The sequence below is a fragment of the Centruroides sculpturatus genome, unplaced genomic scaffold (assembly GCF_000671375.1).
Source record: "Centruroides sculpturatus isolate CEXI.00-Female unplaced genomic scaffold, Cexi_2.0 scaffold450, whole genome shotgun sequence".
NCBI lineage: Eukaryota > Metazoa > Arthropoda > Arachnida > Scorpiones > Buthidae > Centruroides > Centruroides sculpturatus.
In genome coordinates, this window is record NW_019384789.1 from 568199 (window position 1) to 582358 (window position 14160).

At 29.7% G+C, this 14160-nt stretch overlaps 1 protein-coding gene across 1 annotated transcript in view; it reads left to right on the forward strand.

The window, feature by feature from the left end:
* Nucleotides 1-2062, forward strand: part of LOC111629300 (general transcription factor IIE subunit 1-like) — a 34286-nt gene extending 32224 nt beyond the window's left edge. The window contains exon 5 of the mRNA XM_023373185.1: nucleotides 1844-2062. Coding sequence (XP_023228953.1) covers nucleotides 1844-2062 — 219 coding nt within the window. The remainder of the gene's footprint in view (nucleotides 1-1843) is intronic.
* Nucleotides 2063-14160: the final 12098 nt, after the last annotated feature.

Consider the following 14160-nt stretch of genomic DNA (forward strand, 5'->3'; position numbering starts at 1 on the left):
GTTCGTTTAAAGGAGCATATGTATGACGTTAGTAAAGGGAACAACAACACTATCTTGGCAATCATGGCGCAAACAGATGGTGCAAGTGTTAAATGGGATGAGGCACGAATTGTTAAACCGGTCCATTCTCCGACTATTGCCTTTGGCATAGAAAAAATGGAGATTTATAAGAGTAAGATAAATAGCAAGTGTCTAAACGCCAAGGATGCTAATGCTCTTCCAACGGCATGGAAGTACATAATAGAAAAGGAAATGGGGATTAAAAACCCGTAAAATTATGGCAGTTGTGTAGTACTGGTTTAATGTATATTTTTGTTATAGTAAGCTTTATATTTTTTATATATATTTTTATTATTTTATATTATTTATGTTTATCATATAATATGTTAAAATTTTTTAGTTAAATATTTAATGGTTTACGGTGATATTTAAAAATATGTTAAATAGTTAATAGTTACAGTTTATGTTAAAAGTTTAAATTTAAAAGTTATTCGAAAGTTGTATTCGAATAGTTCTTGAAGATGGCCTATTGAAATTGGGCTGAAAACGTTTGAAATTAAAGTAATAATAAGCTCAGCAAGAGTTTGGTGTTTTGTTTATATTTGTAAAGATACGGCTGAGGAAGTGAGAATAGTTGAAAATTGTTTGTTTGATTTTCGGCAATTCTCATCATTCTCGGCGGTAGGAGTTATATAACAATTACTATGGTTGTTGAAATACTGAATATAAATGGGGTTTGCTTGCAAAACCTCCGCGGGCAAAGTCGCGGGTAACAGCTAGTTGTATATAATACCTCTGTAAAGTGTAAAAAATATTTAACAAGTTTTATCTATATATAAAACTTTTGAAAAACTTTTCTCTTTTATAGAATCAATTAGTCATTTATGTTTGTATAGGCAAGTGCTATTCAAACCAATGAAATCCTTTGATACTTTTAATTTATTAATGACCCATCCTCATGGCCTAAATAATTATGTTTATGTGTGATGTTAAATACATTTTTCCCTTGATATATTTTCTCTAATATCCTTAGGTTAGGCAATTGATCTGAATAGTGTATGTCTGTACAAGCATCCAAACAGAAAATAAAAAATATATTCTTTTAAAAAAAGATTTAATTTTTAAAGTAATTTTAGAAGAAAGTTTTCTCTCTTATTGAATATTTATTTTTACATAATTATAATTGTGGAAATTGTGATGATAGATTAATCTTAAATTATTATAGCTTCTTGCTCCTATTATAACTATTACAATTTTTGTGTTACTACACAATTAAACTTTTAGAGCTTATCACACTGATGTAACACAAAAATTGTAATAGTAGATTAATCTCTTGAAAATATTCAAAGTTAAAATAAATTATTTCTTAAATTTAAGCTTTAAAATGTTTTGTCTTGTTAAAAAGAAAAGAGATGCTGAATGTAGTCAGCAAATAGCACATTTTATTTTATTTTTTTCTTTTAAAATAATGGGAAATGTACTCATAGTATGTTCATGCAGATCTGACTTTTAGGAATGAATTATTGATGTTATACAAGGAAGGTCAGATATTATTTATTTGTTCTTATATAAATACAGAATGAAAAATATTGTATTTAGAAGAGAAATTGGATTTTTACTTTTTAAACACTAAAAAATTAATAACTTTTATTTTCTTTTAATGTGTGGTTTTTTTATTAATACATATATAAACAATAGCTGATGATAAATTTTTTTAATTGACTTATCCAGTAATAATTATATAATGTAATAAAAACTGAAAGAAGTCTATAAATTATTTAATTAAAATAATGTATATTTTAAATAGATGTCAATAAATTAAAAGTTGGTTATTTCTGTACAGGTATTACAAGATAAACCAACAGTTGAAAATACTTCCCCATATATTACAAACATGTCTTCTCAAAGTCATGATATTATGGAAGCTCTTTTAGTGCATGAGAAAAAAGGTGGTGCATCACAACCTATTATACCTGGACAAGGTAGTGGAGAAGAAAGTGATACAAGTGAATCAGAAGATGAATTTAAAGCTATCATGGAAACTACAAATAGAACAGGTTAAAATTTAATAGTTTTCTTACTTTAATTAAAATTTAAATGAAAACTCAATAACATATAAGCTTAAATATAATTTTATATCAAATTTAATGAAAATATTATTACAAATAAACAAAGATTTTCAATTTATGAAAAGTAAAGTATTGAAATAAATTAATTTACAGTTGAAAGTTTAAAATTTGAATATATTAAAAAACAGTACAGCTTAAAGCAAGTTTAATGATTAGAATTATAAGGTTTAAATCTTGACTTTATCTAATTAGATAGATAAAGTTCAAAAAATGAAAACATAAAACTTATTAATGATGAAAAATTTAACATTTACATTTACTATAATTAGTTTACAATTAGCAATTTTCCCTTATAGTTGAATTAACACTAAGGCATTGGGTGATACAATAGTAAATGTAGAAAAAGAAAATTACTCAGTTCTAACAAAGTTAATTATCATTTTTAAACAACACAAAGCAAAAGAATTTATCCAATGGAAAAAATACTTCATAATGTCTAAGTTAATTCTACCTTACAATTTCAACTTTTCACAAATCAATTACTTACTTTCTACACTCGGTGTCAACTGGAAATTATGCCTTGGCTTTACTTTTTTCAATCTTTTAAGCATTGAATGTGATATCTCATTTCTAACGTCATTGCATATTCATGTACATAATCATTACTTAATAATTGTATCTGCTCATATATATATAGTTATTTGCTAACAATTATTTTGCTGTTGTCTCTTACTGACAGTTGTCCCTATATAATATTTGACAAAATATTATTAAGTTGACTGAATTACCTGCAACAAATTGATTTAATGGCCATTTTTAATTTACTGAATCATGGATGCCATTTTCCAACTGGGACCTGCCACATAAGCAATGACTGACAAAACAAAAAGCTAACAGTTTTTTAAATGGAGATTCATTTGACTGGACAGTATGAGTTTTTCACCTTTTCAATTAAATAAACTCCTCAAAAGAAGAAAAAACTCAAACAAAATATGAGCTATTATTTTATTGTGACATTGTCATGATGTTGGACTGCAATTTTTAATCATATTTTTTATTTATTTGATTTAAAATATATGTTCTCCACTTCAAATTAGAGTGTTTTGCCCCTGTACATCATACTTTCCTGTAAACAATAGAATTGCGTCTCTAACTCCTTTAAAGGGAAAATTTTTGAATTGAAATAACATGACTATCAGTTTGCATCAGAAATTCATATACAGTTAATCGGGGCTCCTGCCCCTAAGCTTCCCATATCTTGTCTCAATTTTCATCTATCTAATCCTATTCTCGAGATTAAGGAAGGACAGACAGGCGGAAGACTGGGAATTTATAGGTCTACAGTTTTTTCAAATTGCAGCCCAATAACAGTCCCAGAAAATAAAATAGCATTTTGGCTCAGTTCCTCACAGAATAATAATTAATACAAATATCCACAAATATCAATGATAAATTATGAAATGTAAGAAATAGCAAGTTATTTTTCTATTAGATATATTTTTATCCAAATTGAATCAGCATATTAGCTAGAGACCTTCAAAATAATTTTGCAAAAAATAGTAAAAAGATAATTTACAAATTATTTATTATTATTATTAAAAGTAAATAATGTAGAGATGGGATGCTGTAATTCTATCTTTCTTTTCTCTATAATCTTTCACTAGTAAGTTTGAGAATTTCAGTCAGCACTTCTAACATCCAAAGGTTTTTTATGAATGATACAATTTTTATCATCACAGATACATTTTGGAATGATGTAAAAAATTTTTGTTCCCTCTTCAGTGCTAGTAAGTTTATAAATATCCAAAAATTTTGAATTTAAATACATAAAGATTAATGTCATTGAAAACTTTTGGATGTTAGAAGTGCTGATTTAAATTTTCATCCTTACTAATGAAGGAATAAGAGAAAAGAAAGATAAAGTCAATTACTTTGACTTTTTTCATATACACAAATTTAAAGTATTTATTAATTATTACTTCTTTTNTATTGTGTATGCAGCATGGAAATTGAGCTACCATATATTACTTTAAAAAAATTAATAAAATTGATTATTTTAAAATTTCCCCTCTCAAAAATTCTTAAAAAAAATTTTTCCAAACTCCTGATGTGTTTTAGAATCAAAGAAATATGGTAATTGAATTTCAATCTGAATGGTATAAAACATTATGTAAAATGATATGTTTTGATTCTTTCATTATTAACTGTTGTTCTCTATAATAAATATTAACCATATGAATACAATTGATAAAATGTATAAAATAATCATGTGTAAAAGTTTTAGAAAGTGAATCTCAACTTTCTTAGTGAGTAACAGTTCATTACAGGAAATTGTTTTGTTATGTATTGTAAATTTTTATCTGCTTTTTTAAAGCAATCTTCTTTACTATGGTATGTTGTTTGTCATATAAATGTAATGTTTATGGTATGGCTTGCAAATTGTCCATGGTATTTAAATACAATAATAATAATTATTTAGTGATCATGAAGCAATGTGTTAAACATTTTGCATCCTAACATGATAATTTATTAGTTATAGTACAAACAAACATTTTACTTTACTTTTTAGATACGTTTTAAGATATTGGTTAGGATTAATACTTGAGATATTTGAGTAGTACTATTGAGAGATTAATCTCACAGTACACAATGCAACAAATTGTAAGGTGATAAAAACTTTTTTTGAAAATGTAGGCGTTCTTTATGTATTTCGACCTCCTGAATTTGAAAATGGTACTCCAAACATCGTATCACCCACAGTTTTTGCACAAATCGCATATTTTGCAATAATGATAATATACCTGAAAACACCTCAATGCCTCAATACCTGTCGGCCATTCTGTGCACCTGAAGAAAACATATTAAAGCACTTCTTACTATCATTCATTATGAGGATCACAATTGGATGGTGTGTGGTGATTTCAAAGTGTTGAGTATGCTTCTAGGACAACAATCAGGATATACCAAGTTCCCCTGTTTTATCTGTGAATGGGACAGTCGAGCTTGTGACAAACATTGGGAGCAAAAACAGTGGCCTCGAAGGTTGGAATTGGTTCCAGGGGACAAAAATATTAAGTGTGACCTTCTAGTGGAAAGAGACAGAATACTCTTACCACCTCTGCACATCAAATTGGGCATAATGAAGCAGTTTGTCAAAGCATTAAATAAGTGTGGGAACTGTTTCAAATATCTATGTTACAAGTTCCGCAATCTGTCAGATGCTAAGTTGAAAGAGGGCATGTTCACTGATCCCGATATTCGGAAAGTAATGCTAGATGAAGACTTCCTTCATTCAATGAATGCCGTGGAGCGAGAAGCCTGGACTGCCTTTTAAGTGTGTGGTTCAAAACTTTCTGGGAAACAATTGTAGCCCAGAATATATCGACATAGTTGAGAACATGCTGATGAAATTCAAAATGCTCGGATGCTCAATGAGTCAAGGTGAGAATTTTTACAATTCACACCTTGACTTTTTTCCTCCAAACCTGGGTGCTGTAAGTGAGGAACAGGCTGAAAGATTCCATCAGGATATCAAGGACATGGAACGATGACGATACCAGGGTACTTGGGATGTTCGGATGATGGGCAACTACTGCTGGATGCTTCACCATGAGCACAAAACGGAAATTCCCCATAAGAGGAAAAGCAGGGGCCACGCCATGACAACTAAGAAAGCACGCAATGAATGATATTAGTGCATGTTTTGTACCATATTCTCTGTATGCATCTGTTCACTGTGTATATATTTCAATATGTTGTTGNATTTGCTGCAAAACATTTTTCAGATTTGTATATATATGTCAATATATCATACTGAGAACTCATTGTAATAAATTTCATCATTAAATCGTTTAATATATTTGTCATTTATTTCAAAATATATAAAATGAAGTCAATGGAAAATGTAGAATTTATTTTGGTTTGCTAACATGAGACATTAACATTTTTTAATTTTTATCGCCTTTTGCACTAAGAGGCTCTTTTGTTATAGTCATCTTGGTCAGATCTACAATGAGAATGGCTGGATAAAAGTGCATAATGGGGTCCAACATATCCAGAATAAATCAATAACGAAAATTTCTAAGGTTGGGAAACGTAGACTGTGTCCCCAGAATGATGGGCTGACGTTTTTAATGGTCCAGCCAGGATGTACTAATAATAAATTATGGAAGCTTAATTTATATAATTAAAAAATAATCTGGTTCTTGCATGATGATAACCTTTTCTGGATGCAATTTGCCAGTGAATTTCATAGACTTCTGGGCCTCATGCATTTTTTCTTACGAAGTTGTAGACTTAAGCCTGTCCAGTACTAACATGTTCCATAACAGCCAGTATAATATATTTCATACCTAATAAAATATATTTTACTAGTATGCAAATTAATAATACTGTATATAGTTTATTCTCATATTTTTACTGGTCAAGTTTAGTTTTTGAATGTTTGTCACCATTATCGGTTTAAGGTTGCATGACGGCACGAGGCAGAAAACGAAAGTGAAATTACGTTGCTAAAGCCGCGGGTTGCTCATGACTTCTGCAATGCATGGCCATTCGATTGATCATTTTTTAAATTACAGAAAATAAGCAATATATCTCTGGATCTTCATTGAATAACTAAAATTTCGAATGTTTTTTTATCAATTGATGCATCTCAATATTCATTAGGCTAAGGATTTAATAATAATAACTAAAGCTTGCTATACACAGAGCCGGCCGGCCCTACCATAGGGCGAACGGAGCAGCCACTCCAGGCGCTAAGTCCTATGAAGCGCCATAATAGGATCTCGCTTCATCCTAAAACTTCCGGCCGGCACTGGTTATACACGCTAGAGAGAACATACTGTTAAGAGCTTTCTTTGCCAGCAATCTAATTTAATAAATGTTGAGTTGATCACATTATTCGGTTATTGAGATGTACTCATAGTTCACTAAGGATGAATTCAGAAATATCATCCTTAGTGAACTATCGGTACACTTTCCTCATTTCTTACTCACTCGTGGATGCAACTCATTCGCACATTTGGTATTCATAGTGAGATTGGAATGAGTAACGTGAGTGCACATATCAGGGAATACATCATACTTTTTACTTTTGGAATGGAGAACTCCCGAAGTCAATTCTTGAGAAGTTGGCATACTTAGAAAATGACCACGTATATTGGGCATGTCTCGAATTAACCAGGATGTTTAGTCATTCATCTACGAATAGAAAACAAATTTCAAGAAATATCTCTTAATATCGTTTAATTACGACTGCTAAATTCTACTGTAGTTATTAACATGACAAGGAAGTTAAAGCTCCACTTTAATGCTCCAAAAATATTTCTTAAAGATTTTGTAAATTTTTATAAAAAAACTTCATTAATAATTAAATTTTTACATGTACTGTACAGTATATCGATATTTGGAAGTTAATACGATTAATTTGTAAATATCTATACAGTATACATGTAATAGAATAATATGTAGGTAAGATTATTATCTTACCTACATATTATTCTATTACATGTATACTGTATAGATATTTACAGTATACATGTAATAGAATAATATGTAGGTAAGATAATAATCTTACCTACATATTATTCTATTACATGTATACTGTATAGATATTTACAAATTAATCGTATTAACTTCCAAATATCGATATACTGTACAGTACATGTAAAAATTTAATTATTAATGAAGTTTTTTTATAAAAATTTACAAAATCTTTAAGAAATATTTTTGGAGCATTAAAGTGGAGCTTTAACTTCCTTGTCATGTTAATAACTACAGTAGAATTTAGCAGTCGTAATTAAACGATATTAAGAGATATTTCTTGAAATTTGTTTTCTATTCGTAGATGAATGACTAAACATCCTGGTTAATTCGAGACATGCCCAATATACGTGGTCATTTTCTAAGTATGCCAACTTCTCAAGAATTGACTTCGGGAGTTCTCCATTCCAAAAGTAAAAAGTATGATGTATTCCCTGATATGTGCACTCACGTTACTCATTCCAATCTCACTATGAATACCAAATGTGCGAATGAGTTGCATCCACGAGTGAGTAAGAAATGAGGAAAGTGTACTGATAGTTCACTAAGGATGATATTTCTGAATTCATCCTTAGTGAACTATGAGTACATCTCAATAACCGAATAATGTGATCAACTCAACATTTATTAAATTAGATTGCTGGAAAAGAAAGCTCTTAACAGTATGTTCTCTCTAGCGTGTATAACCAGTGCCGGCCGGAAGTTTTAGGATGAAGCGAGATCCTATTATGGCGCTTCCTAGGACTTAGCGCCTGGAGTGGCTGCTCCGTTCGCCCTATGGTAGGGCCGGCCGGCTCTGTGTATAGCAAGCTTTAGTTATTATTATTAAATCCTTAGCCTAATGAATATTGAGATGCATCAATTGATAAAAAAACATTCGAAATTTTAGTTATTCAATGAAGATCCAGAGATATATTGCTTATTTTCTGTAATTTAAAAAATGATCAATCGAATGGCCATGCATTGCAGAAGTCATGAGCAACCCGCGGCTTTAGCAACGTAATTTCACTTTCGTTTTCTGCCTCGTGCCGTCATGCAACCTTAAACCGATAATGGTGACAAACATTCAAAAACTAAACTTGACCAGTAAAAATATGAGAATAAACTATATACAGTATTATTAATTTGCATACTAGTAAAATATATTTTATTAGGTATGAAATATATTATACTGGCTGTTATGGAACATGTTAGTACTGGACAGGCTTAAGTCTACAACTTCGTAAGAAAAAATGCATGAGGCCCAGAAGTCTATGAAATTCACTGGCAAATTGCATCCAGAAAAGGTTATCATCATGCAAGAACCAGATTATTTTTTAATTATATAAATTAAGCTTCCATAATTTATTATTAGTACATCCTGGCTGGACCATTAAAAACGTCAGCCCATCATTCTGGGGACACAGTCTACGTTTCCCAACCTTAGAAATTTTCGTTATTGATTTATTCTGGATATGTTGGACCCCATTATGCACTTTTATCCAGCCATTCTCATTGTAGATCTGACCAAGATGACTATAACAAAAGAGCCTCTTAGTGCAAAAGGCGATAAAAATTAAAAAATGTTAATGTCTCATGTTAGCAAACCAAAATAAATTCTACATTTTCCATTGACTTCATTTTATATATTTTGAAATAAATGACAAATATATTAAACGATTTAATGATGAAATTTATTACAATGAGTTCTCAGTATGATATATTGACATATATATACAAATCTGAAAAATGTTTTGCAGCAAATGCAAATATAAATAAATACAATTGAACTTTTTTTTTTACATTTAGAATTCATCAATTATTTNATTGAAAAATGAAGAACATCAATATCTTGGAAAGATTAACTTCGAAAATATTTATCTTACATGCAAAAACCACAGTTGTGTCAAGGATGGAGGGAATAAGGCAACATAACACTTGGGCGAACTGCCAAGAGGATACCTTCCGGGAGGACTTTCTATAGGAAACTAGAACTTCAAGAAGTTTTAGGTTGATAGGTTTAAATATGACGATTATTTAATCAAAATTTTCGAAATATGCGCGACAAAATAATATGATTCAATCTAACTAACTCGTTTTGAAATTTTTTAAGACTTTTATCCTAGTTTCATTTAAGAATATACAGTACAGTACTATGTATATTTATTTATTTATTTTTTTTAACTTTTTATTGCTTCATTGCACTTCTATTCGTTTCTGTTTATATAGTCAATTCTTAATATGTAAAAACTAGGATTTCAATATATTGCTATTGCTTTTTTAAACATTTTCTGTCCCGTGAGCACTAACAGGACTTTTCTTTCATGTGCCCATTATTGGTTCAGCCAGGTTCACAATAGGAGCAGCGGGTGGTGCTGGATGGGTCCGACATGTCCGGGACAAATCGCACATGAAAAATTCCTGTTTTTTAACCTGAACTCGAGTCCCAAAAAAAGAAGGGGCCTGATGCTTTAACACCTCGGGTCTTCCGGCCATTTATATGTATATTGAAATCGAAAAGGTTTAAGATAGTTATAACGTGATTAATATAGCAACTAAAGGATGTATAAGTGTTAATATATGAATTAATTATTTGGTATTAATTCATATTTTAAATTGTCAAATTTTTCATGCTTTGAAAATTTATAATAAAATCTTTCTAATTGAATCGAATTGAAAAAACAGGAAATTTAATTTCAAATATTTTTTTTATATTCATTAATGAAATTATTTAATTTTCAAATTTCTGGCAAATTTTCACAAACTTAAATATTCTCTTATTTACATATTTTTAAAAAAATTTAACTTTCTGTTTTATTATGACATTTTTCATTACATTCTAAAGTTGCAAATAAATCAAATGTTTATAATTTAAGTTATTCATAAAACTTTCTCATGCGATATCAAAGCACACGAAAATGTTATTAAAAAAATAGCCGACTAAATTAATTTATTTTTTGATTTTCTAAAAAAGATTTATATTAAATGTTTTAATATAAAAGTTACATAATGTTAATGCTGCGTGTTTATTTTAAATATTCATGAATATGAAAAATACTATGGGAATCTATATAAAGATATTAAATTAATGAAATATAATCATGTTTCCTAAAAGAACTTAAATATATTTCTTAAAACTAGCCTACATTTACTTTCCCATATAGCAAGCAGGTAAAGCACAATCCCATTTTAAAGACCTTTTCTCAATATTCTCAACATCATAATTAGATGATGAATTTTATATTATATATGAACTTTTTGTGATACTGAAAAAATACATGATACATGAAACTGATGATTAATTTCATAATCTCCTCAATTTAAGTCTTAACGATTTCTCAAAGTCCATTTTAAAAATTAAGTCCTTATAATGATTTCAAATACTTCGGTTGTTTTTTTCTTCATTGTGTATTTTCGGTGGATCTTTGAATAAAGCGGCATTTAGTTCAAAGAAATTCTTTGCATCGTCGCATTTCACATTGTACCACCAATCACAGGTAAAAAATTCTTGATTGAAGATGGTTCCGTTTGGACACATGAAACTGTGACGTCTCATATCCATGTCACACGTATGAAATATCTGTATCAAAATAGATTTATGAAAACTTATTGTAACGTATTAAATATATATAAAATAATTTACTTAAACTGTTAAAACTAAATCATAATTATATTAAAGAGTTGAAACTAAAATAAGTAAAATAAAATATTGAAACTTGATAATGTAAAGTAATCTCTTTTTCACGCATTCTTTTTGAAATTGTAATTTAAAAGACAAGGACATCCATGTCATGTCCAGTATGCAGTATCGTCGTGTCAACTATGATTTTACAAGATCGTTAACATGCTATATTTGATTTAAAACGATGCTCCACCAAACTTTTTGACATAGAAACCTCAAAATTTTCGTGACTAGAAAGATGGGTGTCAATATGAAATCTTAAAAAACTCACAAGGACAAACAAATGAAATCGTAATAAAAAACGAACTTTATCTATATACTTAAATCTACGTAAAGTATCTGAGTATAAATCAGAATATGAGAGAAAACTATATCTTTAAATTTTTCACTTAGAAATTACTTATTAATTTGTAATATAGAACCAATTGCGGTTCTCTTGTCAAGCACACAGAATATATTTATAAATTGAAAAATGAAGAACATCAATATCTTGGAAAGATTAACTTCGAAAATATTTATCTTACATGCAAAAACCACAGTTGTGTCAAGGATGGAGGGAATAAGGCAACATAACACTTGGGCGAACTGCCAAGAGGATACCTTCCGGGAGGACTTTCTATAGGAAACTAGAACTTCAAGAAGTTTTAGGTTGATAGGTTTAAATATGACGATTATTTAATCAAAATTTTCGAAATATGCGCGACAAAATAATATGATTCAATCTAACTAACTCGTTTTGAAATTTTTTAAGACTTTTATCCTAGTTTCATTTAAGAATATACAGTACAGTACTATGTAAAATGTATTGCTATTATAAGATATATAAATAGATAATTTTCGAGGAATTCCACTGAATATTTTCTATTTCAATTAATTGATACATGAACCTTACAATAATCTAATTTCACTTGGTGTGAATTAACAACTTTCTAACTGTCAAATGGACTTATAATCTTCATAAAATTATAATATAAAGAACTCTTTTCCTGCCAATTGTGCACTAGAAGGGCTTTTATCCAGGCTTATGGCGGATTATCATTAAAAGATATTCATGGCTGCGATTTAAAAATTGACATCAAAAATTTTATTTTTTGAAATAGTCTCAATTATCTCATTAAGTATAAAAATATATTTGTGAAAATTTTCAATAATTTATGTATATTTTTTCAATCGAAATGCTTGGTTACTACTATGCTAAATGAAAATAATTTCTGATAATCTGAAATTTATCATCTCAAAACCTAATGAATTTTTAACGTATTTTTGATTTTAATTGTTGTTGTTTTGATTTAGAATGGAAATGAGCATTACAATCATTATTAAAATTTAGAGTAAATTAACTGACGTAACTGACAATGAAAACGATTATGTAATTAAATGTGAGCATTTTTTAAAAGAAAGTATATAATGTAAAAAATTAAATTTAAAATATATATGTAGTTTGGCATCAACCAACTAAAAATTATCCAAAATTATATAAAATTATACATTGAAAAGACACTTACTTGGCAACCTGTATCCATATCAGCATAAAAGCCTGGCATTTTATATTCTCGACAGTTGAATTTTGTATATGGGATTTCACTGTAAGTAGGGTAATCTGCTCCGGCTCTTCCCGGTACACTGCTTGGTCCAAATGGTTCTCCACTGGCTAAATAACCATAATTTCCAGGTATCTGAGGTGCTGCGGGAACACTAGAACCAGTTTTATCGTTTATAGTGAATGCTGGCTGAGTTACCGCTTGCTGAGACTGATATACTGCTTTTTGTTGAGATGGAGATGGCACATTGCGATCGTACGAATTTTCAGATATCAAGTAATATGAAGCGTCCGGAGATGTAGCAGTATAACTGGAATCATAATTAGTCTGCCTAACTCCTTGAGTTGTTTGTTTGAAATTCGTTACGTATCCGTATTGGCTACTAATAGGTTTCTTGATCTCTACAGGCTTCTTCGACTGTTCTTGCTTCGGAGGTTCCTCGGCTTGATAAAAGGCAAAGCTATGAGATGGTGCTCTACGTCCTTCCACTATGGTTTTATAAGCATACGTTGGCTTTTTCGTTAGAGGAAGACTTTTTGTTATAACTATTGTAGTCGGATGTTTAGCATCCTGAAAATATTTATTAGTAGAATCTAAATCTATTATGTAAGTTTTAGTTTGAGTTTTGGCAGGTTTGTAAATATTTGGTACAAAAGTAGTAACAGGTCTGTTTATATTTGGCTTAATAGTCTTGACAGATTTATTGATGGTTGGTATATAAGTAGTAAGAGGTTTATTGATATTTGGTTTATTAGTCTGAGTAGGTCTATTGATATATGGTTTATTAGTCTGAGTAGGTCTATTGATGTTTGGTGCCTGAGTCGTTGGTAGTTTTTGAAATTGAAAATCGTACTCGTCCTTTTGAACACGACGTGGAGGTGCCAGTTGCTTATCAGAATATATTTCTTTTTCGGAACTATATAATACTCTTTCCCGAGTTTCTGATTTGGTCAATTGAGATTCATTTTCTCCTTGTTTTATAGTTTCACTTACATTTAATTTGTCTATGGGTAAATAGGTTGTAACTTCTGGACGAATAACAACAGTTTGTGATTTAATTTCTTTCGATTCAGATTTGATTCGTTCTTCCTTAGCAGTTATTGAACTTGTAGCTGTTTTCAGTATTTTAGGTTTGCTAGTTGGCGTTTTCTGATCAAGTGGATGACGTTCCAAAGGACTGAATCCATATTGTATTCGTGGAGGTTGTGATGTTTCAGTATTTTGAATTTCTTTTCGTGGAGGTGGAAATCTAAAATTTACTTTCAAATCGTTTTTTATATCTTTTCTTATATTTATATTTTCATAATTTAGACGAGGTTTATCTTCAAAAATAACTAAAGGTTGA